Source organism: Fusarium oxysporum, chromosome 8, assembly GCF_000149955.1.
Source record: "Fusarium oxysporum f. sp. lycopersici 4287 chromosome 8, whole genome shotgun sequence".
Lineage (NCBI taxonomy): Eukaryota > Fungi > Ascomycota > Sordariomycetes > Hypocreales > Nectriaceae > Fusarium > Fusarium oxysporum.
Genome location: NC_030993.1, coordinates 1,970,164 through 1,994,134, shown reverse-complemented (window position 1 = coordinate 1,994,134; position 23,971 = coordinate 1,970,164). Strand labels below are relative to the sequence as shown.

At 50.4% G+C, this 23,971-nt stretch overlaps 8 protein-coding genes across 9 annotated transcripts; 3 read left to right on the top strand and 5 right to left on the bottom strand.

Annotated features, from left to right (window-relative positions):
• The first annotated feature begins 174 nt into the window (after window positions 1–174).
• Window positions 175–2,451, top strand: FOXG_03279 (uncharacterized protein). The gene is made up of 5 exons (XM_018380923.1): window positions 175–463; window positions 522–614; window positions 663–666; window positions 719–813; window positions 866–2,451. Exons 1-5 carry the CDS (start codon window positions 416–418, stop codon window positions 884–886), a joined length of 261 nt encoding a protein of 86 aa, XP_018237308.1. The 5' UTR covers window positions 175–415; the 3' UTR covers window positions 887–2,451.
• Window positions 1,049–2,653, bottom strand: FOXG_03278 (uncharacterized protein). Its single transcript, XM_018380922.1, has one exon. The coding sequence runs from the start codon at window positions 2,270–2,272 to the stop codon at window positions 1,106–1,108; it is 1,167 nt and encodes a 388-aa protein (XP_018237307.1). The 5' UTR covers window positions 2,273–2,653; the 3' UTR covers window positions 1,049–1,105.
• FOXG_03277 (60S ribosomal protein L8) lies at window positions 2,612–4,182 on the top strand. Of its 2 annotated transcripts, XM_018380920.1 has the most exons (4): window positions 2,612–2,778; window positions 3,058–3,129; window positions 3,182–3,691; window positions 3,740–4,182. In XM_018380920.1, the coding sequence occupies exons 1-4, from the start codon at window positions 2,776–2,778 to the stop codon at window positions 3,938–3,940; spliced, it is 786 nt and encodes a 261-aa protein (XP_018237305.1). In that variant the 5' UTR covers window positions 2,612–2,775; the 3' UTR covers window positions 3,941–4,182. The 2 variants fall into 2 exon arrangements, with proteins under 2 accessions (XP_018237305.1, XP_018237306.1); XM_018380921.1 differs by having other exon boundaries at window positions 2,612–3,129.
• Window positions 4,183–4,194: 12 nt separating this feature from the next.
• On the bottom strand, window positions 4,195–5,681 carry FOXG_03276 (uncharacterized protein). Its single transcript, XM_018380919.1, has 6 exons — window positions 5,454–5,681; window positions 5,374–5,391; window positions 5,229–5,293; window positions 5,093–5,164; window positions 4,931–5,032; window positions 4,195–4,875 (listed from the first exon to the last, which is right to left on the bottom strand). The coding sequence occupies exons 1-6, from the start codon at window positions 5,461–5,463 to the stop codon at window positions 4,765–4,767; spliced, it is 378 nt and encodes a 125-aa protein (XP_018237304.1). The 5' UTR covers window positions 5,464–5,681; the 3' UTR covers window positions 4,195–4,764.
• An 870-nt stretch (window positions 5,682–6,551) lies between these two features.
• On the bottom strand, window positions 6,552–9,711 carry FOXG_03275 (uncharacterized protein). Its single transcript, XM_018380918.1, has 3 exons — window positions 7,990–9,711; window positions 7,588–7,940; window positions 6,552–7,534 (listed from the first exon to the last, which is right to left on the bottom strand). The coding sequence occupies exons 1-3, from the start codon at window positions 9,014–9,016 to the stop codon at window positions 7,178–7,180; spliced, it is 1,737 nt and encodes a 578-aa protein (XP_018237303.1). The 5' UTR covers window positions 9,017–9,711; the 3' UTR covers window positions 6,552–7,177.
• A 461-nt stretch (window positions 9,712–10,172) lies between these two features.
• Window positions 10,173–11,870, bottom strand: FOXG_03274 (uncharacterized protein). Its single transcript, XM_018380917.1, has 3 exons — window positions 11,733–11,870; window positions 11,496–11,680; window positions 10,173–11,443 (listed from the first exon to the last, which is right to left on the bottom strand). Exons 1-3 carry the CDS (start codon window positions 11,862–11,864, stop codon window positions 10,510–10,512), a joined length of 1,251 nt encoding a protein of 416 aa, XP_018237302.1. The 5' UTR covers window positions 11,865–11,870; the 3' UTR covers window positions 10,173–10,509.
• Window positions 11,871–11,969: 99 nt separating this feature from the next.
• Window positions 11,970–16,482, bottom strand: FOXG_03273 (uncharacterized protein). Its single transcript, XM_018380916.1, has 5 exons — window positions 16,245–16,482; window positions 16,084–16,188; window positions 15,744–16,030; window positions 12,555–15,689; window positions 11,970–12,495 (listed from the first exon to the last, which is right to left on the bottom strand). Exons 4-5 carry the CDS (start codon window positions 14,740–14,742, stop codon window positions 12,326–12,328), a joined length of 2,358 nt encoding a protein of 785 aa, XP_018237301.1. The 5' UTR covers window positions 14,743–15,689; window positions 15,744–16,030; window positions 16,084–16,188; window positions 16,245–16,482; the 3' UTR covers window positions 11,970–12,325.
• Window positions 16,483–17,128: 646 nt separating this feature from the next.
• On the top strand, window positions 17,129–23,870 carry FOXG_03272 (uncharacterized protein; the record flags this gene model as incomplete). Its single annotated transcript, XM_018380915.1, has 5 exons — window positions 17,129–17,380; window positions 17,444–17,768; window positions 17,824–20,867; window positions 20,909–23,776; window positions 23,832–23,870. The coding sequence occupies 5 exons, from the start codon at window positions 17,129–17,131 to the stop codon at window positions 23,868–23,870; spliced, it is 6,528 nt and encodes a 2,175-aa protein (XP_018237300.1).
• Window positions 23,871–23,971: the final 101 nt, after the last annotated feature.

Here is a 23,971-nt window from a genome sequence, read left to right as displayed (position 1 = left end):
AGGGAAGTAAATTAAGTGACTCCTTTGCTTTATTTCGTTTTTAAATGTCTTGAGAGTATTGAATCATTATCAATAAAGAACCATAGTTTACTCCTCCTTTTCTTCTGTTCTCTTACTACGCTTCTACTGCTAGCTTGGTAACACACTGTGCAATAACTCCCCTCAGTTACTGTACCACGACGCAGGGATAGTTACGGAGCTTCTGGCCTCAGGCACCGAAATCTGCATCACCAATCGCTGAGTCGTCAATGGCTCGGTTCGAAGTTGAGCTTCAATTCAAGGCCCGTTTACTCGGTAGACTCACGACCACCGCGACGAACCCGGAAAACAGGTCAGGCCTGGTCAATTCATACTCTCGTTCTCCGATACATACGCCGAATACCTTCGAGTCTGCTCAGGCAGCGCCGCCATCACGATGCCCGTCCCTTTTGAGGCTCTTCTTCCCTATGCCATCATGATTGGTGTATGTCACCGTCCGGTCTCGCTGTCGCACGATACGGAAGCTCATTGATGATTGATAGATGTTCGGTATCTCTGGTACTGGTCTTGCCGTCATCAAGACCTGGCAGAACGAGGGCAAACGACCTCGTTACTCCGTGGATCAATGGGATAGAGTAAGTTGTGGGCATTCGACAGTATCGTCAATACTAATTAGTTTATAGCAAAGTATGATACATCCAGCCGAACGGTAACTCGAGGATTCTAACGAATTGATTAGTGATGGACCGTGACCGCCGACTTACGGGAACTCTACGAGGACAAACAGACAAACCAGAAGCGCCTTTAGGCTTCGAGCTGAACAACCCTTGGAAGGTTTGTTTTTCTATTCAACCGGAGTGGTTCAAACATTAATTCGATCAAACAGTTGGAGACACGCTTTTCTTAAACAGCAATATGGAACCGAGGGCAAATAACCAGAGACGACAGCCCAAAACTGCAACTGTAAATACACATATTCGGGGTACTAGTAGCAAGGCATTGAAGCCTATGAGACGGATGGACAGTGGCTAAGAGAAAGAATAAAACAATTTCAAACAAAGTACTTTGTTCGAGCCATGGTGTAATGGAATGATAGAAATATTGGTTTTGACAGCAGGGGTATTCATTATATCGCTATCTCTGCTCTATTCTTATTCAGACCCTCCAACAACGTGCAAGCCTGGCACATGGTCTGACTCGACATGTAGCCACACTTAACACACTTTCCTAGATTCTGCTTTGGTGCAGGTGTCTCCTTTTGCTTCTTAGTCCTTATTGGCAAGGGAACTGCGTCGTCCTTGGGTGTTCCATTGGATGTGATCTCTGTCTCGAGAGCTGTAGACTCGTGCTTTTTCTTTAGGCTGGCCTCGACCTGGGCCATCTCGTTACCAGAAGTCCGCCCGTTGGCTGATCCGCAACCTCCAAGTCCCTCGCCTTCGTCGCAGCCACACGCAGCTTGGCCCTTGTCTGGTGTAAGTCGAGCCATGTCCTCTCCACTTCGTACAATGTCGAGAATTGCACTTGGCCGTACCTTCTCCAGATTCTTGATAAGTCCACGTGCTGTTCCTCGGAAAGCCTCGGGGCTGTAAATACACTCTGTGCTGAAATAGTCCAGCTTCTTGTGATGTGCGTAAAGTACGATCTCCTTTTCGTATGCATACTTGAGAGGCTTGCTTCTCTTGACCTCACTGCTTGCGTTTCCGGTAACAATGCTGGTACTACGAGATAACCGTGGCATATCGCCTCGTAATAAATTCATGAGAACGGTTTCGGCAACATCGTCAGCGTTGTGACCAGTGATGACATGCTGAATGGCCAGTTTCTTGGCTCCTCGGTCCAGAGCCTGTCGTCTGAAAACACCACAATATGTGCAGTTTCCCTTCTTTCCGATAGTCTCGACAACTTGGTCCATGGTCCATCCGTACAGTTCGTCGTAACCAACAATTTCCAGGGGCATGTCGTATTGAATAGCATTTCGCTTGACTGTCTCTAAGGAATCGTCCCGATATCCCTTGATGCCCTCGTCGACACTCAAAAGTACTAGGTCAAGTCCATAGTTGTGTCGTTGGTTCAAGGTTTTCATTACAGATGCCAGCACTGTTGAATCCTTGCCACCTGAAGCACCAATAGCAACTCTTTCACCCCGAAAGAAGAGGTCTGATGATGTGATTGTGTGATGGACTTCATCCTCGAACACTCTGATGAAGCAGTCTCGGCATAGCTTATGATGGTTCTTGGGTCGCTTTACAACAGCTCGGTTGTTCTGACACCGAACGCAAGGTGTAGGTGCCATTTTGCTGTTAGTGGAGTTTGAAAGTCTCAAGTGGTTTGAGTCTTTGTGAGTGCTTATACGGACGGAGTGAGTGGACGACTTCTCCAAGTACAGGAGGTTTTATGTCGAGCGAGTTCAGTTACTTTGTTGGAGAAGTCTTTTTCAAAATAACTTCAGCTTCACAGTTTCTAGCTTTTTTCCCCCCTCCTTCTCAAGATATTGCCTCCCAATCATTGACTCCAGCCATGAGTATGTTTGCCTGACTGTAAGAGTCACGGTCACGTGCGCTACATTAGTCGTGAAAAGATCAGCTCCAGCCCCTCGCCTGTCTGTCCTTGTTTCTTCCAGCCAGTGGGGTCGAGTTTTTTTTCAATGTGGGTCCAGAAAACAGGAAGCCCTAATTATTTTCCACGGAAAAAAGGCACTGAACTCGCTTTTCTTCTTGACTTCGTTCTCCATCCACCATCGTGTCCTGGACTTTTGCTCTTCAACCCACGAGCAACTACTAACCCCAACTATTCAAGATGGTGAGTGAATGAAACAATCGACTCGACTCTAATGGCCACAGTTTTGTGAGTCAAATGCGCTTTATTGTGCAATTGAGCCACAGCGTCGACCACTTTGTGGGCGGCATATGCTGTTGGTATTCCGCCAGTATTCGATCACCGTAACAGGTATCGAGCTGGTGAAGACTTGGCTGGAGATGCGGCGTGTGCAGAAATGTCACGACCTATTCTCGTTAGAGTTCAGAGAAGACCTTTTGTTGGCTTGAACGCCTTGCTGATGTCTTCTTTTCTCAATGACAGCCTCCCAAGTCCGGCAAGAAGGTCGCTCCCGCCCCTTTCCCTCAGGGTAAGGCTGGCAAGAAGGCCGCCAAGGTTAGTAATTCTCTTCTCTCCCTCCTGGTGGGAAGATCGCTGACATCCATAGAACCCTCTTCTCGAGAAGCGACCCCGCAACTTCGGCATCGGCCAGGACATCCAGCCCAAGCGAAATGTCTCTCGCATGGTCAAGTGGCCCGAGTATGTTCGCCTCCAGCGACAGAAGAAGATCCTTCAGATGCGCCTCAAGGTTCCCCCGGCTCTCGCTCAGTTCCAGCACGTCCTCGACCGCAACACTGCTGCCCAGGCCTTCAAGCTCCTCAACAAGTACCGACCTGAGACCAAGGCCGAGAAGAAGGAGCGTCTCCTCCAGGAGGCTACCGCCGTCAAGGAGGGTAAGAAGAAGGAGGATGTTTCCAAGAAGCCCTACACTGTCAAGTACGGTCTCAACCACGTTGTTGGCCTGATTGAGAACAAGAAGGCCTCTCTCGTCCTCATCCCTAACGATGTCGAGCCCATTGAGCTCGTCGTCTTCCTTCCTTCTCTTTGCAAGAAGATGGGTATCCCTTACGCCATTGTCAAGGGCAAGGCCCGTCTCGGAACGGTCGTCCACAAGAAGGTATGTTTATCGAAATCATGAGCTCAATTTCGTGTCTAACAATTATAGACCGCCGCTGTCCTCGCCGTCACCGAGGTCCGCTCCGAGGACAAGAACGAGCTCTCCAAGCTCATCTCCGCTGTCAAGGACGGTTACCTTGAGAAGCACGACCAGGCCCGCCGACAATGGGGTGGTGGTATCATGGGCCCCAAGGCTCAGATGAAGATCATCAAGAAGCAGAAGGCTCTTGAGGCTGCTACCAAGATCTAAGCCTATTTGTTTATACCCTTCACAATGCATTGCGATTTTGGGATCAAACGGTGTTGCACGGTTCAGGGCATGGAAAATGAATGATTTTTCTCGGGTTACGTTTCGTCCCATCCCACTTCGCAGTGACCAGTGAGGCCGGTCTTATGACCATCCTAAAAATAGATGATGAGCTTGCTTCTCGGACAAGACTTCAGCGTAAAGTGAATGTTTCGCCTTCTAAATGTCCTGTCAAGAGAATCCCCAGCTCTGGTCTCAACAGGTGTATTCTCTGTGTTCATAACAAGCAAATTGAGGCTTTCATAACCATCTTGACAGAGCTAGCACAGAAAATATGCTGCATATTTCCCTGTCTGCTGCTGAAAGATTAGTCAGATCGTGGCTACTGAGGGCGTTCATTTCTCAAAGGTAGAATGCCAATCACGAAGTGGTGACCCTATTCAAGTATACGTGACGTATGTCGTTGCACCATTTACACTCACAGTTTTCAATTCTAGATGGCCTGTTCTTGGCTCCATCTCTTCAGGCCCTCTATGCCATGTTATCAAGCTGAGGGTGAGGTTGAGTACTCATAGCTTTAGGAACCAATAATTCCGCTTCATCAGCGGGAAGAAATTCAAGATAATCACAGCCGAGTCAAACACTTGCGCTCCCTTCAAGCCATGCTCTAAATTCATCTTATCGTCAAAAAAGAAGCTATTCCGTTGCCATTGCCGCTTTAATTTCCCCTCCTCTGTCGCCCCACTTGGTGTGTTTGTGTGTTTATAAACATCGCTCAACTCATTCAAACAACCAAAAGCGCCGGCCGGCAGTGTAACTGCTTTCGATTAACCGAAGACAAGCTTGAAGATGTCGTTGTAGACGAAGTACTGGCCATTCGCATCGCGGGCGAGCTGGAAGGACTGGCTGAAGTTCATGGGGCGCTGCTCCTCATCGACCTAATATTTGTTAGTGGGCGCATTTCAGGAGGTTGTGGGATGGTCGGAAACATACAAGGAGAGCACCGGTAATGAGGATAATGACACCGCCCTGGTCATTGGAGGGCTGGGCATCGAGGGTAGAGACTTGGTGCTTGACCTTCTCAAAGGGGAGGCCCTGTTGGAAAGATTGTTAACAACGCCGACTCGAAGTCGCTGGTGACGAAAGGGTGCATACAGCAAGCTTCTCGGTAATAGCCTGGGTGCCGAGGACGGAAGCAGACTCGAAAGTCAGCATAGAGTTGTCTCGCTATTGTCAGGGTTAGCGGGTTGTTCTACTAGTGTTCTCGTCGTTGGGCTGGAGGGCTACTTACGTAGAGAGCAGCAAGACCCTTGCGATCACTGTCGAAGGTGTTGTAGTAGAACTCAACAAACTGTTCTGTTTATTTTTCGTTAGGTATCAGGTCACGGTCGTGCGGGTTGAACCCATAAATCAGTCCAGGAGGGTTCCAAACATACTGGCAACTTCCTCAAAGTCTAGAAGTGTGCGCGGTTAGATTCTATCGTCGTACAACCATTCCAGAGCAGTATAAACTCACTTCCGGCCATTTTGATCTGGGGACCTGTCCTGGTCGTTTGGATCGCTAATGCGTCTAGAAAGGGGGAACTGAAAGGTTTTAACTAAGGTAGAGAACCGTTGGGTTGTCGCAAAGTCTGCCCGAGGGGAAAGCAATGGAAGCGAGCAAGGAAGAGAGATGAGATCGAATGGATGGTGGGGTTGAGGGGGCACAGTGCAGATTAGGCACACACGTCAACGATGATGGACTGCTGCCCACTGAAATACGCTGGAGATTGGGTCCAGGGCTGTGCTGATACAGTGCGGCCTCGGTATAAGCATAAATGGCGGGATGGAGCTTGGATATACCGATAATTGACCATACCCCGGTCCGCCTGCTGAATAAAATTGCGCTGGAGCTGCTCTTGAAAAACTTTCTTTGTCTTCAACAATAATTCAGTTCCAACAATAATTGGTTCCCGCAGACATTTTCGGGCGGCAACACTCTTGAGAATATGCAGACGCCTCTGCAGCATCAGAATAACATATCTGCAGGTTCTTTCAAACCAATAACAGTAAGGTACGTTTACATGACACGACACAAGAATACACGTCTCGATGCCTCCAGCACACAAGCTGGACGCGTTTAACACCCCCCTCTTGCATGATGACAAACTCTTCCATTAAGAACGGCCAACTGAATCTCTATGTTGATTTCAAAATTATCAAGCTCAACAGTCTGACATGTCTCCCTCTCATTCATTCTTCATACAAGCCAACGTGTCAGAAGCACTTCGCTAACATGGCACAAGTTTAGTAGACGATTCGCGCGAATCTTGTCAGGATCCATTTTGGTTACGAGCTTTTTGCTCGTTGAGCCGGCTTGTTCCTTAGAAGCTATAATAGAATGCTATCAACTGATTATTACTCTGACCTTGACTTCGTTGCTGGACACAATCCTGAATTGGTGACATGCATACTTCGTGAATGTACTGATTACGGCCAGTTGTATATTTGTGCCTCCATGATCTTAAAGCTCCAGACTGGCCTCTCATGCCAGGGTTAGAGCCAGAGCAGACTTTCTCATATCCCAAGTCATGTTCTATTCGTAGCTACGATTCTAGATTAAAGGGTGAAAATGGCATAGCGAAATAGTCATACTGGACTATCTAGTTGGTGACAGTACCATAGCGTTCAGGGCCTGTCTCGTGCATACAGTCAAGGCATTCACTCCAGTTCGCAAGCATGAAGTAAAGCAATGCCGTTCTATTCTTCAAGTAACGATATGTCACATACAGTTAATCGATTCACCGAACACTGGTTCCTTCTGTTGGCTCAGACTACTCGATTGTAGGACCTTCTAACCTCTAGTAAGTAACCCACCCATGCCTCAGATCAAGAGTTGCTTGTTTTCCTGCACCAAGAAATGACAGGCCGCCTCGATACAACATGAGCCACTTGCTTCCCAAATCTTAGAAGCACCCAATACTTCCCTAACCTTCGCCAATACACCACATAAATTTCATAGTGAAAATTTTATATCTTGTGCTGTCAGTAGTCGTGCCGGTCGAGGAGTAAACCCTTCGGCCCAAGAACTGGTCCATCAGTCTATCTCGAAGCTGCTAAGGCTGTCCATGTCGACACCCAACGGCCGGTTTATGTTTAGAGCAAGGCCGTCATTTTTTGTCGTTTTCTTTCGTAATTCAATGAATAAACTTCTCCGGTGAAGTCTGTGAGAGCGATCGAAAATCGAGGATTCCGCCATGATCATAGCTCTTCCTCATCCTCAACCTTCGGTTTTTGGGTTTCGATATTGGAGGGGGTTCCTGACCCTGACTCAGATCCCCCGGAAACAGCTGAATCTACCTCTGATTTCAAGCCAGATCCTGTTGAGAGGTTCAGACCTCCCGATCCGTAATCCACACTGGGTCGGTACTTCTTGAGAGGACTCTGGAAAATTGACTTGCTAGGTGTATCAAGACCTACAGCGTTTGAGAGAAGATTGTTGGCGGGTGACCCCCCTGTGGTAGGCGCTTGTGACGTGGATTCGCTAGCTGCGGTCGGAGTTTGTGACAATTCCGGTGTGGCCAAGCTGTCTGGGTCTGCAGAATGCGCCCTCTTAAGCTACATCATATCGTCAGTTCAAATATCCCGAAAGATCTAATCGCGGAACTTACGTGAATACGATCCACGCCCTCAGCAAGTTCGCCCTGGAATTTGGCGTCTTCTGGCGCAAGTTTGGCGTTCACATCTTTTGCGTACACTTCCTCCATCTTGCCCAGGTTCTCGTCGTCCTCTTCATCATCATCGTCGCTATCATCGGCGATATTTCCATTGCTCTTCTTTCTAGCCTTGCGTCGTCTCGAGGCTTCGGTAGCCTGGTCGCGGAAAGCGGAGAAGCCGACAGTGCCACCAGCCTTGAGAGGTCCGAGGCTGGAGAAGTCGAGTTGACCTGACCTCCGTTTGGCTGATCCAGGGGTTGTCTGAGGGTTCTTTGAGGACTGTAGAACCCCGATCTTTTGCAATTGTCCTGCAATGTGGGTTAGTGTACGATCCTCAAAACGCCCGAGAATACTTACGCTCTCCTCGGTAAAAGAAGGTAAAGACAGCATAGGGCTTGTCTGGTCCGTCAATGCCCGTGACTGTCTGTGTACTGATAGTCTTCGGATCAAGAGTCTTGGGCTTCGCGAAACTTGTCGTGTGTTCAACGTCGGCGTCGATGCCATTTCCTTCCTTAGAGCCCATGTCATCTTCGTCGCCGTCGTGAGCACCGAACTGGGGTGAGTATTCGCCCTTCTTGATTTCGCCTGAGGCCAGCACGCGGAACATAGCCACCTTGATCTGCCCAGTCGCCTCAGGGGGTTCGTCGTCGTCGTCGGACCATGAATCAGAGTCGTCCACGACAGCCTCAATAGGAGACTTGTCGTCAGCGCCATAGCGTAGTGTGTCCCTCCGTCCTGTAGATCCCTGTTCCAAATCGGCACTGGCGTTCCCTTCCATGGCCCGTTGTCGTCGGCGGCGTTTCTCAAACTTCTGGCGACGCTTCTCTAGCTTCTCAGCTGCATCATGGCCTTGTAGGTCCAAGCCGTTGAGCCAGCGCTCGAGGCCAACCTCGCGGAATAGGAATTCTCGTTCGGCCAGACCGCCACCTTCAGAGTCTGGGACCTGGACCCAGCGACTGTTGACCCATGTTTCCTCACCTGGTCGCAGGAGAGTAGCAACTTCCTCCTTTGCTCTACCGTCAAAGTAAATGTAGGCAGCGATGGTCTCATTTTCGGAGTTGGTCATGGGAATGTAGGGGTTCACAACACCAGAGGACTTATTCCGATCGCCGGTGTTCAGACCGCCGACGAACTGAGGCTTCGGGTAGGGGTTATCATCACTGGGCTTCGGGGTCGAGTATGGGATAGGCAAGCCGGGGGTGAGAAGGGTGATGGATATGGCGAATTTTGCAGGCTCGGGTTTGTTTGACTCAGCGAGCTGAGGTTGGGGTACAGGAATGTAGGTACTGATTCTTGAGAGACGAGATTGCTTCTGCATGCCATACTCTGGCAGCGGGGCAGAGTTCGCATGAATGCTGACCGCAATGCCCTTGAAGCAGGGCATCGTGACGGTATGTGGTGTGCTGGGGTTGGTGGCTGGTGTATGAGTATAGATTCGAGGAGAGGGGAGGCAGAGAGAAGTTGATCACGGCGGTAGTTGTGTAAGACTTGACCGTGACGTCTCGTCCCGTCTGCGTCTAGGCTCGTTGAAGGCTGGGCGAAGGCGAAGGCGAAGCTAAGGAGTCGCAAAGAGTGAACAGCAGAAGCAGTCGGTTGCTCGCTCGCAGGTGCTAAACACAGCACATGCGGTCAGGATGGTGTACTCAGCTCAGCTCTGGCCTCGTCGTGATTATCGGGTTCAGAGTTGATTCGGGAGACGTCGAGAGGAACAAGCGGGCGGGCGGTGGAGGGAATCGCAGTAGTTGGCCCGCAATGAGTCCAGGTAAATCGAGCTAGTAATAGCGGTCGGTACGTAGCGGTAGCGGTAGCGGCACGATTGCTGTCAGGTACCTTACCTTATCAGGTAACTTGGGGGTGGTCGGGGATGGCTAGGTGAGGTGGGATGTGGATTATGGTGGAGACGTCGAGTTGTTCGTTCAGTGATTGAGAACCATGCCTCTCTAGTGTGAGAATGGATGTGAAAAGGCGAGAATTTACACAGAACAGAACGAAAAGTCGATGAATGCTAGTGACGCCAGGTGGTGTTGTTGAGTTACACTACACTAACTTAGTGAAGAATGATGCTCAGTGCGTTTGATTGTTGGCAACTGAAAGAAGGTGGAGGGGCTGGAGGGGCTCTGAGAAATGGATCAGCCAGAGCATGGGTGTTCCCTAGGTAAGCTACCTAAGATGCCCAGGTACAAAGGGGGGGTCACGACAGCCCGAGCCCAGGCCCAGCCAGAGGCGAGCGAGTGTGGATGTGGATGTGGATGGAGGGTTTGAAAACATGCATGTGCACTGAAGAATAATTATTAGTGAATTTCCGGAAGACTTCGATTACCGCTCCAATGTGTAGTGTAGGTGACTGGAGATTGATACACTCTTCGATCAGTATGAGATAAATACTCTGTTTTCAAGCGAACAATCAATGCTATGAAAACCTTGAATTGATATCACAAGACTTTCAGCCGTCGTTAATGGTGGATGCCAAAGATACAGCCAACAAACGGTGAAAGTGAATCGCCCGCTTTAAATACACATCAACGCCTTGGAACCATTGACCGTCGGTAGCCAGGCAAACGACTTGTAAATTACAATGGATCCCTCGTTGTGAAGCGGAAGGTTACGCACGTTGCTATTCTTAAAGCGTTCTTTGATTAAGGTAGCCAAACGCCAAACTCTGCCTGTTATGAGCTCGTCATCGAATTACAGTCAACTTGGCATGCATATCGGATCAGCATAGTCTAACTTACAAGGCAGTTTCCCCTGCATAATAAACACCAAATCCTCAGCTGACAACACATTCTTATTCTAGTACTGCATATCATAAGCCATGGGCATCTGCTTCCACTCATTACACTCAGTCTCTATATTAAGGCCTCGCAAAACTTCCCTCCTCTACAATTTATTACGTGACGTTCGCCTTCGAATGCTTGAAATTCCCTCCTCACTATAACTCGTTCCGATACCCGAATCCTTGTGTTGCACATCGTCGTCGTCATCGTCAAAACTTCCCTCATCTTCGTCATCAGCGTCGGCTCCTGCTCGAGGAATTTCTGATAAAGGCTGTTCAGGGTCCGCCTCTGGTTTGATTTCGGGCTCGTACTTGAGGGGTTGCTGTCTTCTATATGTTGGAAAGGTCTCTACGCGATCTGTGTCCTCATCTTCATACTCATATCGTTCTGCCTCAAGCTTCCTGGTCTTGTCATCGGCATCTCCAGGCGGTGACCCTAAAGTCACACTCCAAAGTCCCCAGGCGACACCCATAAAAATAACTTCAAAAGCCCAAAACACAAGGGTCAAGGCGATGAATGTCGAGATGCGATAGTGAACCATCATCCACCGGAGACCACGAAGCTGAGCTGTAAGCTGAAGGTAGGCATGGTAAATCTGGATGGTCTGGCCCGCTTCTACCTCCACATACGCTGACTTTGGGAGATCCGAGGCTTTTGAGAACAAGACTCGCTCGGCCAACGGGATGATCATCGAGTTCGTGCTTGAACCTGGTGTGAATAAATGGTAAAACAGAAACAGCACGCGAGACGCAACCGATACCAACGGGTCCATGTAAGGAAATAAAGCAGGCCTGCGTGAAGTGAATAGTACATTGGCCCCTTCCAATCCTTGGTGTAGCGATGCGTGACGTTCCGCCGCAGCATGCAACCCAGCGTCAGCTTGCGAGTCGACCATGTGCAGGGTAATCATGAAGTTGCCGCGCTCCACGTTTGGATTCGAGCGAGGCATTGCTAAAATCAACGACACATCGTACTCTTGCTGCGTCTTCATTGGTGGCGTTTGAAGGGAGGCGATTCCATACGGGTTGATGCCAGAGCTGTAACAATTCTATCAGTCAGGCGAGCAACATATACAGTATCATAACTCACCCATATTGGAGATGCAATGGCAAAGTTACGACCTCGTGAGGAAGGAAATTCTGGAAAAAGAGCAATGAAGCAATGGCAGCCGTGCAAAAGAGGGTTGCTGCTGTCGATACGAGGAGTACGGTGTTAACGACAGCTCGCTGAACAGGTTTAGACGTGACAACACGGGCGGTTTCTTGTAGGGTTTCCTTGTCAAGCAAAGTCAGTCGCGTATAGATAATAAACAACAGAACAACTAACCATGCTATAATGCTTCGGATTATTCAGGTCATTAATATAGAAGACATGGGTATGAGTATGAGCTAGGGAGTCACAGGTTGTGAAATTGAAGGGAGCAGAGGTCAAAGGGAGTGGTGAGTGAGTGAGTGGCATGTGAAGGCGGCAAGCTATAACCAGCTTTGGAGCTCTGGCGGCTTTAACGTCATAATTCGGTACGTACCCACCTTAGGTAAGAGGATATTCAACTTCACGGACAGCTCAAGCAATTCTGAAGGATAATTTCGACACATTAATTCAGAATATCTAATGTTTCAATAACATCTACAAACGATGATTCTCATTTCCATGAGGTGATATAGAAGAGCAGTCGTTTCAATCTTTCCCAATAATCGTGACACAAATAAAAAATCAAAATAGTCTGAAGCAACAACAAGGCCAGCGCTTCCATGCCAAATATCTGCTGTACAAGATAACAGCGTAACGAAAGGTATAAATCAAGTCGTGAACCAATTTCGTCGGGGCCCTTTTCCTGCCGTAGTCCTAACCTACAATTCAATCATTCCGCAAGAAACATCTCAAAAATTCGTCCATCAAGTCGCTCATATCGTAAGAGTCTAGCACGCCGCAAGGTAATTGCTTGGGACCAGCCCGACACTTCCGTCTCCGCCGTGGACTTCAGCCTCCCACCATCCATCGTCTTGGTGACGAAGGACCGCAAGATAATCACCCTTGCCAAAGCTCAACTCCTCGGGAATGGCTGCTTGATACATGTACAATGCGCGTGCTGTAAAAAGGTCATGTTAGTCTCTTCCACTCTTCGATACTGGCTGATCAAAGACTTACCATAATGCAGAATTGCTCTGCCATCTCCGGTATACAGCCGAGACGGATCAGCAACGCTCTGACTACGTTGACGAGTACTACCATCGTCATAGTAGCTCATGGCCCTCGAAGCAGGGCGGCTGCCTCGACTCCTCTGAGAACCATAGGGATCATCAACCGGCGCGAGCTGAATTGCCATGTCGCTACCTGCATAGCTGCTTCCGGGACGATTCTGCTGGGCATAAGGTGCAGGAGAAGGCCCGCGACTAGCAGCCTGCTGAGGTGACTGGGGATAATACCCCTGGGCTGACCCATGCTTTTGTGGTGAGCTCATGACGGACGGAGAACGTTGACTAGCAGCGTAAGGGTTGGGCGATACCGATCTGTAGCTCATGTTGTCGTTCATAGGTGGCTGTGGAGACACGCTACGAGCTGGTGCTGGCGAAGTTGCTCTGGGCATATCAGAGCCTCTGGTGCCAGGTCGGGAACCAGGCGACGATCCGTAGATACCAGATCCGCCACGAGACATGTCACTTCCCCTTGTGCCTGGTCGCGAAATAGGAATTCCGCGAGTGTCCGATCGGGGCATCTCGCTTGCTTTGGTTCCCGAACGTGCTACAGGTGGTGTACTATAGCCGCCAGTCTCTCCTCTACTCATGTCAGTGCCCCGAGTGCCTGGTCGAGGCATGGATGCTGAGCTATAGCTTCCAGGCTCGCCGCGTCCGTTATCGGTGGCTCTAGTAGGCTGTCGTGACACAGGGGACGCGCTGTAACTACCAGACTCGCCTCTGCCATGATTAGTGGTTCGAGTTGCCGGTCGTGAAGCACTTGGTGGAACACTCTGGCTTGGGGATGGCTCAGATCGCCTTGTTTCGGTCGCTCGAGTGTTGGTCCTAGAAGCAGTACTATTGAATCCTCCTGGCGAACCGCCTCCATTCTCAAACATGCTTCGTGTCTGTGTGGTAGCCTTCTTGGTTGCTTCCTTCATTGCCCTAGAAGTCACTGCAGGTGGTGGGACACCCAGGCGTGAAACTGGGGTTTGGTACGATGGCGGCGGTGTTCCTCTCTTTGCCGCCGCAACATCCGAGTTCACAGGAGCCGGAGCTGTGCGAGAGGCTGAGGCTTGTCTTGAAGCAGCTTCTGACGCTGGCGCCGGAGTGGCAAGGCCGGAATAGTGATCAGCGGACATTCTCATTGATGACTGCTTGCCTAACGTGACACCTTTCAGCTCCGCAAGGGCCAGAGCGATTGGGTCTGTTTCCTCCGGTGTCTGTTCAGTGGCAGCTCCTGGCTTCTTCTTTGTGTCAGGGGTAGATACAGGGAAGACGTTTTGTCCCACTCCCAGAGCCAGACTGGCATTGGCGTCGATGGGCTCAGGACTCTGAGTACGTTCTTTGGTGACAACATTGCTGGACTCTTGTGTCTGCAACTGTGGTCTGCGAACGGGACTACCCGAGTTTTGCGTGCTCGGTGCGTGCCATGTGTTCCTGTTTGATGACTGAAGATCCTTGTTGCTCTTGCGTCTGAATGGACTGTGATTCTTTAAGAAACCACCGCTCTTCTTCTTAGCAACTAATTTGACAGGGCTCGGGCCATTGCTGACAGCGGGCGCGGGAGCGGGAGCTGTGACTGGCGCCGGAGCAGGCGCTGGTGCCGGCGCAGGTGCCGATACTGGTGCTGGTGCTTGAGTTGGCACTGGGTTTGGTTTTATAGGATCCTGCTTGACGGGTGAAGTTTTCCCGCTTGGTGGTTCCACACTAGAGAACGAGTTAGGGTTCGAATAATCACTATGAGAGTCTCTGCTCGAAGGTCGAGCAGATGTCACCTGCGAACTCTGGTCCGAGATGGGGCTGGGCCCAGTCCTGCATAGCATCGTCATGCCGTCCAGGGGGTAAGGGTCGTGTGGCACGGCTGCAACAGCACCATGCTGGTTGGCATCATACGATACATGACCTGCAGGTTGCTGGCGGCGATACGGGTCCTCCATTGGTCGCCGTACTTCCAGAGATGTTCTTGCATCCATTGATTGCCTTGCATCAGCACTGGGTCGAGACTGCATGGAAGGCCGAACTTCCCCGGAGTGGCGCATTTCCAAAGACGGTCTTGGATCGTGCTGTCGCATATCTGGATGTCGCATGTTCGAGTGTCTCATATCTCCAGATCTGCCATCTGCGGGTCTCATTTCCAGAGGCCTCACCTGCTGTTGCATGTGGTGCCCTGCATGGTGAGCAACCTGCTGGGACGGTTGCTGACGCTGAGGAGAGTACTGCTGCTGGGGGTGATGCTGCAGCTGTGAAGGGTGCTGCAGCTGTGAAGGGTGCTGAAGCTGAGAGTGGTGCTGCAATTGGGAGGGATGCTGATGCTGGGGAGCATATTGCAGTTGAGCGGGTGCTGCATCTGAGAAGGACGTTGTATCTGCTGTTGACGCGGATGAGGAGGCGCCTGGATCTGCTGAGGTTGAGGCTTCTGAGTGCCGATTTGGAGTATCTCGTCAGGGGGCAGCGTTGCCGGCTTCTGGGTTGGAAGGTCACGTTTGCTTGAAGCAACTTCTCTGTGCGCCAGGTCGTTGGCCAGAGCAGAATTTGGATCATGATGTGACTCGAATGTCGAAGGTTGAGGAGACGACGAGCGGAAAGCAGGGTTGATGCTGCGAGGAAATTGGGCGACAGAATAGTTGTCGTCTTCTGACGTCTCAGATTGGTTATCCGTCACATCTCCGCGACAGAAGTTGATATACTTGGGAGCGTCTGGGATCTCCTGGCCGGTTCCCTTTTCTGTAATGAAAGTGATGATGTCCTTTTCCACATCCATAACCTCCAACGAGAGTCGGATCTTTTCGCACGACGAATCGTCACTAACGCAAACCGTGGAGGCGATATTGGCAAACGTCCACAGGCTACTCTTGGTGAAGTCGAGTCGTTCTTCCTCCAAATCTTGGAATTTATCGGCGGCTGACTTCCACTCTCTGTTCCATCTTGTTGTCGTGTCTTCGAGTGCTTTAACCGCATTCTCGTACTCCGTATTGGAAGTTGCAAGGCTGATCTGTGTCTTTTCGAGTTTGGCTTTGTTACGTCGTTCTTCTTGGCCCATTACCATGTGGCCTTGAGCAAGATAGCCCTTGATCTTCAAACACTCTTGCTCATACTTGTCTCGTGTCTAGAACCAAAGTCAGCTTCCATGATAATGGAGAGTCGAGAAGAGTAGTCTAACCTTATTGACCTGCTGTGTCTGCTGCATCTTGACCTTCAATAACTTTTCGACGGTGTTCTGAATAATCTTTCGTCGCTCCTTCATTCCGCCAGCAAAGGCGGCGAGTGGCTCCTCAAGCTCTGACTTCATTTCTGCGCCAATTAGCTGGTGCTGCTTGGCCATCTGTTCAACTTCGCCTCGGACGGTATCCAACGATGTCTTCAATGTACCAGACTCCTGCGATCCTAAGGCTTTGCGACTCAGGTTCAATAATTTGCGGGAGTATTCCTCCTCAATCGACGCTCGAGCTGCAGCGCATTCAGTTAGATAGGTTTCTGTCAACAACTTCACTTGTACGCACCGCCATAGAATGCTCGTAGTTCATCGCATGTTGTCTTGGCCGCAGTCATGCGACTCAGCAGCGGCGCCACGCCAGCATCTTCTTTGCCCCAAAAGTTGTTTGCGACTGCAGTATCATGTATCAGTCAAATAAACATCAAGACATCGTCAAAGTTTGCTCACAAGACAGCGCAACGGCTGGAGTTTCAACCGTTGATGCGGGCATGATGCCCAAGGGTATTCAATTTCAAATGTCAAGACAGACGGACGTTATGTTGCTTCCAACGAATATGGATGATTAAGGACCAGCCTGAGTCGCACTACTCTCCACACTAAACACAGAGGAAGCGAGACAAAAAGGATATCTGGTATGTAGCCCTTTCAATGGTGATAAAGGGAGTAATGTACGGTGAAAGGAAAGCTAGCTGTATTGTTTTGGTGGCGTGTAGCTGTTGGCACAGCAACAGAGAGAGCACTGACCACCAGTGTAACAAGGAAACCTTGGAACGACTCACGTGATGCGGGTATAGGCAGTGTGGATCCTCTCGACGTATCGGGATATGCCGTTCTCAAGGGCCTTGTCATTTTCAGTTACAGTACCTTGTCCTCCAAACCCAACATCGACCACCACCACCTTGTGTACAGACGTTCTTGACGATATCGATACTTGCATCACCACGCGCCATAAATATTTCGGGTCTCGCTGGCTTATTTGACGCCGAATCGTTACGGACTCCCCCCCACCCTATCAGTTTGTAGCGTTTTCGGCGCCCTCCCTACGACGAACGCCGAGTACGACACGTACCTCCAACTCCACCTTCAAGTCGAGTCGGGCTCACGAGTTCCTCTCTGGTCGACTACCGTTGCACGATCGCGCAGCCTCTGCAACGTCTTGACGACCGCTGTTCGCAGCTTCATCGTGCCGCTCCCCCATGTAGGCATCTTATATACGGACTCTTCCTCCTTCACACTTCCCCGCTCGCTCGTTTTCTGAGCCCTCCGGCCTGCCACCACAACGAAAGCAGGCGCTCAATCATCTCATCTCCCTCCGCCGCGAATACACCTCCATGGTCCCACCACCTCGAGCGGGATCATTTTCGCCCAATCCTGCGCAGATACTACAGACGGGTTCGAGCCATTCTCCTCACCCATCGCAGGCCGCCATTCTCAGTGCTGGCGCAAGCCCAAGCGCCAGCAGTCCAACGGGCACTAATTCCCTGACCAAGATCGTCGTGGCACAGGTCTATCTTCTGCTCAGTACTATCAAGGAGGACAAGGACCGTGCTAAGTGGGAGCTGCAGGTTGACCAATTGAAGAAGGTTTGGCTACATTATTGCTGCTGGATAAATCCCAAGTTTGCTGACAATGCACCTACTTAACAGCTTATCGATGAACACGGAATGGAAGTGTTTACTAAGTATTTCACCCGGCTCGTTGCCGGCAATGCGCCCCAGATATTCCCTGGCCTCAACAGGCCCGGCACAAGCCCGAACAACTATCACATTCTTGTTGCCGAGATGCAGAAGATCTCGCACGATCCCAATCAAGCAAGCAAGATTGCTGAATCAATTGAGAGTGCCACGGAGGACATCTTCCGCGACTTTGATCTTTCAACCTTTATGGAACATTTCAAGCTCGATGCATTAGAGAAGACTATATTAGCTCTAGCCTTTAAGCTCACTTCTCGAGCGGATTTAAAGACGAAAGGTTGGTTCATGCCATTAGGAAGTTTGTCCCGTTGAGTATTCTAATGTCAAGGCAGCCGACGCTATATTATCTACCAACTTCCCCTCGTTCATCGATATCCTTTCTCGATTTGACCTCGACGCCCATGCCGATTTAAGCCCATCTTTCATCGCCCTGATTCTGGACCGGTTTCTTCAATATCATCCTCCGAGCTTTAATGCTTCTTCTATGCACGAATTGGAAACACGTGTCGTCAACCGATGGATCGATCAGACTCCCGAGCGTACACCGCCTTCCGAAATCCTCGCGGCTCTCGATCTCAGTCGAGTGCTCGCTGATAGGCCTTTCAATGGGCTAGTTCGATATATCCAAAAGACGGGCATCGATTTCACCAGAGACGAGGAAACATGTGTCTCGTATTTACAGAACCGCCCCAGCAGCTTGCAGTTGGGCCCCGAACAAGTTTCGGCTGCGATGACCTTCACGGCCATTAGTCAAAGCCCACAGCAAGATACTGGTGTTCTGGTTGCTGCTCTCAGGAGAGTCCTACCGAAATCATTCGACTGGATGGAGGTCATCATTCTGTTCGACCAACCATCGGCTCGTGTTTCTTCTCAGCAGTTCCTTCGACTTTACCAAGCTTTCTTGCCAATTGCACAGGACTCCAAGTCTGGCTTGATAGTGGATATTCAGAGGTTATGGGGCGGCGTTTGGAGGAATCCAGAGGCTCAGCTCTCTTTTGTTAGTGCCTATGCCTCTTTAACCCCCGATCAGCTAGACGCGACGACAATTCCCGGGCTCCAGCGCAGCATTACTATTGAGGAATACGCCAACTCCCCTGAGAATGTACAAGAGCGAGCAATAATCGCCGTCAAGCATCCGTTAATATCCGTTGCCGCGCTCTCCTCGATCTTCAATGTTGCGCTCAGTTCCATGTTGGCATCGACGAGTATCGAGGCAAAGAGGCTCTTCCAGGAAGTGGTAGTCCCGAATCTGGACATCTTCCTGGTCTCCGCCTTCGAAGTACCTCGGCAGCATTGGGCCCCAATGGCTGTAGAAACACTCAGTTCTTTGTTCGAAAATTTCCTTTATAAGCGTTCGCCCCAATACGACTTTGTTCTAGATAGTGTCTGGAGGAAAGACAAGAACTGGGTCATTCAGCGCTTGGTAGACACCCATGCTGTTAAGCCGATGGACCTTCCGGTTATTCTCGAGCACGCTGTAAAGCATAATTGGCTTGACACGCTGGTGTACCAGTCAAATGGATTTGGAGTCGATTTAGCCGCTCTGGCCCATGCTGAAGGATATTTGGATTTGTCCAAGTGGGCACGGTTCAATGCTGAGCGGAGTGAAGAGATGTATAGTACTCTGCTTCAGTTCTTGATGATAAAGGCCAACTTGGAGAGCCAGTTTCAGCGAGGAACTTCCGATGACTCTTCTGTTAAGAACACAACGACTCTCCAAGTTCGTACCGTATCAGCTTTACTGCGAATCCTCGAAGACTTTTCGCCAAGTCCTCCTAGGCCAGAATTGATCCTGGTTCAGCGCGCTTGCATTATTGCTTACCCCCGACTGATCAACTACGGCGAGGGTTACGACGATATCATCGACGCCAATGGAAGGGAGGGGAATCTCCTGTCTCCGACCGCCAATACCAGGATGGAGGAACACTACAAGAAGATGTATAGTGATGAAGTACAGGTTCGCAATATAGTCGAGGTCTTAGACCGCTATAAGCATTCCAGGGATCCTCTGGATCAGGATGTTTTCGCATGTATGATCCATGGGCTCTTCGATGAGTATTCTCACTATGCCGACTATCCTCTGGAAGCTCTGGCAACAACCGCAGTTCTATTCGGTGGCATCATTTCGCATAAGCTCGTTTCAAGCTTGCCTCTTCAAATTGGACTGGGCATGATTTTGGAAGCTGTTAGGGACCATTCTCCTGATGAACCTATGTACAAGTTTGGCCTCCAGGCACTGATGCAGTTGTTCATTCGCTTCCGAGAATGGCCTGCCTTTTGCAGACAGCTCTGCCAGATTCCTGGACTCCATAACACAGAAGTTTTCAAAAAGGCAGAGGAGGTCGTTCGTGAGCACGAAGAAGAGATGGCCCGTGGGCGTAACGGCGCCGGAACACCTCATGGACTAGGATTTCAAGGCGATGGTTTCCCTAATGGAAACTCGGATGAGCTGACCAGTGTTGAGCGTCAAGCGCCTGCGTTTGCTGCTCTGAACGTCGATCCACCAGCTACGGACGTTGAGTTTGAAGATCCTGACGAGGGTGCCCAGGACAAGGTCCAGTTCGTTCTCAACAATATCACCGAAGGCACACTACAGGCCATGTGTCAAGAACTTCGAGAGACCATGGAGCGCCGACATCAACAATGGTTTGCTAGCCATCTTGTTGAGGAGCGCGCCAAGATGCAGCCAAACTACCACCATGTTTATCTCGAACTGGTTAAACTGTTTGAAGACAAGGCTCTCTGGAGTGAGGTCCTGAGGGAGACTTACATCAGCGTGTGCCGAATGCTGAACTCGGAGGCGACCATGCAGAACTCAACGGAAAGAACTCACCTTAAAAATCTCGGAGGCTGGCTAGGTCTTCTGACTCTGGCACGAGATCGTCCCATCAAACACAAGAATATCGCCTTCAAGCAGCTTTTGATTGAGGCGCATGATACGAAACGACTCATCGTTGTTATCCCGTTCGTGTGCAAAGTTCTGACTCAAGGCGCCACATCAGCCGTTTTCAGGCCCCCGAATCCATGGCTTATGGATATCATCCATTTGCTAATTGAGCTTTATCATCATGCCGAGCTGAAACTCAACCTCAAGTTTGAGATTGAGGTCTTGTGCAAGGGTTTGAACCTCGATCACAGGAGCATCGAACCTTCGGGCGAAATTCTGAACCGACCCGTCATTGAAGAACCGGCAGAGACCCTCCCCCCTGAACAACTGGACGCTTTTGAGAATCTATCTCTCAATGGCATCGGGTCCGGTGTGGGTGCTGGACTCTCACCTCAGGCTCTTGCGCCAACCATTCCTGACCTTGGTCCCCTGATTACTATCCCCCCAACTAATGAGATGGTTGTCAGCACTACTCGTCTTCATGAGATTGTTCGCACGGCCCTCAGCCGTCTCTGCAAGATATAATCCAGCCTGTCGTTGATCGCTCCGTTACAATTGCCGCCATATCTACGCAGCAGATGATACACAAGGACTTCGCTATAGAGCCTGACGAGAACCGTGTACGCAACTCTGCTATTAGCATGGTAAAAGCCACCGCCGGTAGCCTTGCCCTCGTTACGTCCAAGGAACCCCTTCGCGCCAACTTCACCAACTACATGCGAAACCTCTCGACCGATCTCTCTCAAGGACTCCCCGAGGGCACAATTATTATGTGTGTTAACTCTAACCTGGACTTAGCCTGCAATATCATTGAGAAGCAGGCTGAGGAAAGGGCTGTCCCTGAAATTGAGGAGATGATCGAACCGGAGCTCGAGGCTCGTCGACGACATCGCCTTCAAAGACCCAACGATCCTTACTTCGACTCGAGCCTCAGCCGGTGGGCCATGGCTATTCCTAATCCTTTCAAGTTATCGCCGAATGTCAACGGCCTCAACCCTGAGCAGATGGCCATTTATGAAGACTTCGCCAGGCAACCACGAAGCGCCGCGCTTCCCGCACCTTCACATGGCCCATCAGCATCCGATGCGACCAGATCTTTGGCCAACGAGGTGCTACAGGATCAATTTAGTTCTATCCCTAGTATTCCGACTCCTGCGGAGACTCCCTCAATTCAGCAGCATTTGGGTGCTCAAATGCAGCCCTATGCACCCCCTCATACCGGTGCTAATGCAATGACTAACGGTAGATCACCCGGCTTCCAGATGGATGTTCGTAATCTAGCCGAGCGGGTCAATAAGCTACTTCAGGAACTTATGAGGGTGGCCACCGAGTCTCCTCATGAACATTTCTTGGACCTACCGCGCCCATCTCCTCTTGTGGACGTTGTTGATGCGCTCGTCCAGCACATCATCAAGACTTCGCAGAGCCATGAAGATTTTTCCATTTACGCTGCGGAACAAATCATTCAGCTTATCTTCTCACAGGTTGACGACAACCTGGCTCTCGAGAGCTTAGTTCATGTATTGGAGACACTTAGAAAGATTGCTGGTCCTGTTCTCAACAGCCGCGTTCGAACTCTCTTCAGCCAGCAGCCTGGCTCCACCTTCTTGAGTTTACCTCTGCTCGCGGCCTTGGTTCGGACGGACCTTTTGGATTGGAGAAACATCGATCTGGCTATGTCGAAAGCACTGCAGGCCCGCAAAGAGGGATCTCTTGACTTTTTGGAGCACCTACTCGACCTCACGCTGCTCGACTCCCGCCCGATTGCTTTGTATGCCGACTTTGCCCTGACGCTGGACGCAGCTTGGTCATGGATCTCAGATGACCCCGATTCTGCCGCTGGGCAACGGATCAAGTCAAAGCTCACCAACTCCGGTCTGACACGGCCGACTCGCGCTGACAGTCAGGCTCTCCAACACGAACAGATAGAATATGTTTTCGACGAATGGATCCATCTTTGCCGCAACCATAATGCCTCTGAGAAGGCTGTCATGGCGTTCGTGCAGCAGCTGCACGCTAAAGGGGTTATGGAGAACAGGGATGACCTCTTTGTCTTCATCCGCGTCACCATCGACCTGTCGGTTGAGCGCTTCGACTACATTGTCCACAGTGGTTCCCTTGCCGATGCCTATGTCATGGTAGATGCTCTTGCTAAGCTCATTGCAACGTTCATCGGGATGGGCTTTGAGCCAACATCTACTCGCCCCGCATTTATCGACTCAGTGCTTTCACTTATTGAGCTCATTCTTGTCAACCATCATGTCAAGCGCGGAGAGCAGCTGAGCCAGCGCGTTTTCTTCAGATTGCTGTCCATGCTCTTTTACGAAATTCAGGGGATTTCAGAGAGCCTGGCTGAGGATGAGCGTCGTGAAATTCTTCTGAGGATCGCTCGGCGACTGTTCAAGATCAACCCTTTATATGTTCCCGGCTTTGTTTACGGCTGGATGTCTCTTGTTCAGCACCGTGCTTTCATGCCAGCAATTCTGCAGCTGCCCAACGGTGTTGGCTGGGGCCCCTTTTCCGACCTGCTCTGCCAATTGCTCGACACTCTCGGAGATCAGTTGAAGGTATTCGAGGTTTCCAACGTTGCCAAAGACATTTACCGCGCTTGCTTCAAGCTGCTCGTCATTCTGCAGCACGACTTCCCCGAATTTGTCGTGGCCAATCACGCCAAGCTTTGCTCTAGCATTCCACCTCATTGCACGCAGCTCATTAACGCTGTTCTGGCTGCCAATCCCCAGCAGAGTCCTAGGTTCAACGAGCTTGGTGGTAAGATCCAGTTCGACGATATGCGCCTTTTTGCCGGTCTTATGAATGAGGCCAGCGTGACACTTCAGTCTCGCAGTCTTCTCAAGGTCCTAGACCAAGCACTTCAGAGTGGACCAAATGAAGACATCGTTGCTAACATCACCCATGCCATGACACATGACACTCCAAAGGCATCTACTTACGGCCATGTGCCTGTCGTCGCCAACACCAGCGTGATTGACGCTGTTGTTCTCTATATTGGACATCGTGCTGTAGAGAAGGCAACACAGACTGGCACAGACCTGTCCCTGACTGGTGACGAGAATGAAGTGTCACTTCTTTCTCTGATCATTCATGAACTTCCTGCCGAGGCCAGATATTATATCCTTGTCAGCCTAGTCAACCAACTTCGATATCCCAGCGCCCACACTGCCTTCTTCAGTCAGGCGCTCCTTTCTATCTTTGCCAAGGATCTCGGCGATCCTGAGGAAGATGAATTCCGCGAGGACATCACCCGAGTGCTACTTGAGCGACTGGTTAGTTTCTGGCCTCAGCCATGGGGTCTGTTGTACACTGTTGTGGAACTTGTGAAGAACGAAGACAAGTATGGATTCTTCAAACTTCCTTTCATCGATGACGAGAGTCATGAGGTCAGTCAGATATTCGCTTGCTGTTACATGGGCCGGATACTAACGTCATCTCTAGGTTGCCAAAAAGTTTGCAGACGTGCTTCAACGAGCATAGGTCGCGGGTCATATAGTCACATCGCGATGGAATGAATAGGACTGGGTAAAACGTCACAAGGAGGAATCTATAGGAGAAACGTATTTCATTATCGGCGGAAC

What these genes read in the sequence shown, in the direction of transcription:
- FOXG_03274 (XM_018380917.1), bottom strand. Translation starts at nt 11,864, where the DNA reads ATGCCACTCACTCACTCACCACTCCCTTTGACCTCTGCTCCCTTCAAT. An exon ending in ATCCGAAGCATTATAGCATG is followed by an intron (nt 11,681 to 11,732) that starts GTTAGTTGTTCT and finishes TTGCTTGACAAG; the next exon opens with GAAACCCTACAAGAAACCGC. An exon ending in CCATTGCATCTCCAATATGG is followed by an intron (nt 11,444 to 11,495) that starts GTGAGTTATGAT and finishes GAATTGTTACAG; the next exon opens with CTCTGGCATCAACCCGTATG.
- FOXG_03273 (XM_018380916.1), bottom strand. Translation starts at nt 14,742, where the DNA reads ATGCAACAGCAGGTGAGGCCTCTGGAAATGAGACCCGCAGATGGCAGA. An exon ending in CAGAGCAATTCTGCATTATG is followed by an intron (nt 12,496 to 12,554) that starts GTAAGTCTTTGA and finishes ACCTTTTTACAG; the next exon opens with CACGCGCATTGTACATGTAT.
- FOXG_03278 (XM_018380922.1), bottom strand. Translation starts at nt 2,272, where the DNA reads ATGGCACCTACACCTTGCGTTCGGTGTCAGAACAACCGAGCTGTTGTA.
- FOXG_03277 (XM_018380920.1), top strand. An exon ending in CTGGCAAGAAGGCCGCCAAG is followed by an intron (nt 3,130 to 3,181) that starts GTTAGTAATTCT and finishes TGACATCCATAG; the next exon opens with AACCCTCTTCTCGAGAAGCG. An exon ending in GAACGGTCGTCCACAAGAAG is followed by an intron (nt 3,692 to 3,739) that starts GTATGTTTATCG and finishes TAACAATTATAG; the next exon opens with ACCGCCGCTGTCCTCGCCGT.
- FOXG_03276 (XM_018380919.1), bottom strand. An exon ending in AGGGTCTTGCTGCTCTCTAC is followed by an intron (nt 5,165 to 5,228) that starts GTAAGTAGCCCT and finishes CCCTGACAATAG; the next exon opens with CGAGACAACTCTATGCTGAC. An exon ending in TCATTACCGGTGCTCTCCTT is followed by an intron (nt 4,876 to 4,930) that starts GTATGTTTCCGA and finishes AACAAATATTAG; the next exon opens with GTCGATGAGGAGCAGCGCCC.
- FOXG_03275 (XM_018380918.1), bottom strand. Translation starts at nt 9,016, where the DNA reads ATGCCCTGCTTCAAGGGCATTGCGGTCAGCATTCATGCGAACTCTGCC. An exon ending in CTTCTTTTACCGAGGAGAGC is followed by an intron (nt 7,941 to 7,989) that starts GTAAGTATTCTC and finishes CCCACATTGCAG; the next exon opens with GACAATTGCAAAAGATCGGG. An exon ending in AGGGCGTGGATCGTATTCAC is followed by an intron (nt 7,535 to 7,587) that starts GTAAGTTCCGCG and finishes GATATGATGTAG; the next exon opens with CTTAAGAGGGCGCATTCTGC.
- FOXG_03279 (XM_018380923.1), top strand. Translation starts at nt 416, where the DNA reads ATGCCCGTCCCTTTTGAGGCTCTTCTTCCCTATGCCATCATGATTGGT. An exon ending in CCTATGCCATCATGATTGGT is followed by an intron (nt 464 to 521) that starts GTATGTCACCGT and finishes GATGATTGATAG; the next exon opens with ATGTTCGGTATCTCTGGTAC. An exon ending in AGCTGAACAACCCTTGGAAG is followed by an intron (nt 814 to 865) that starts GTTTGTTTTTCT and finishes TCGATCAAACAG; the next exon opens with TTGGAGACACGCTTTTCTTA.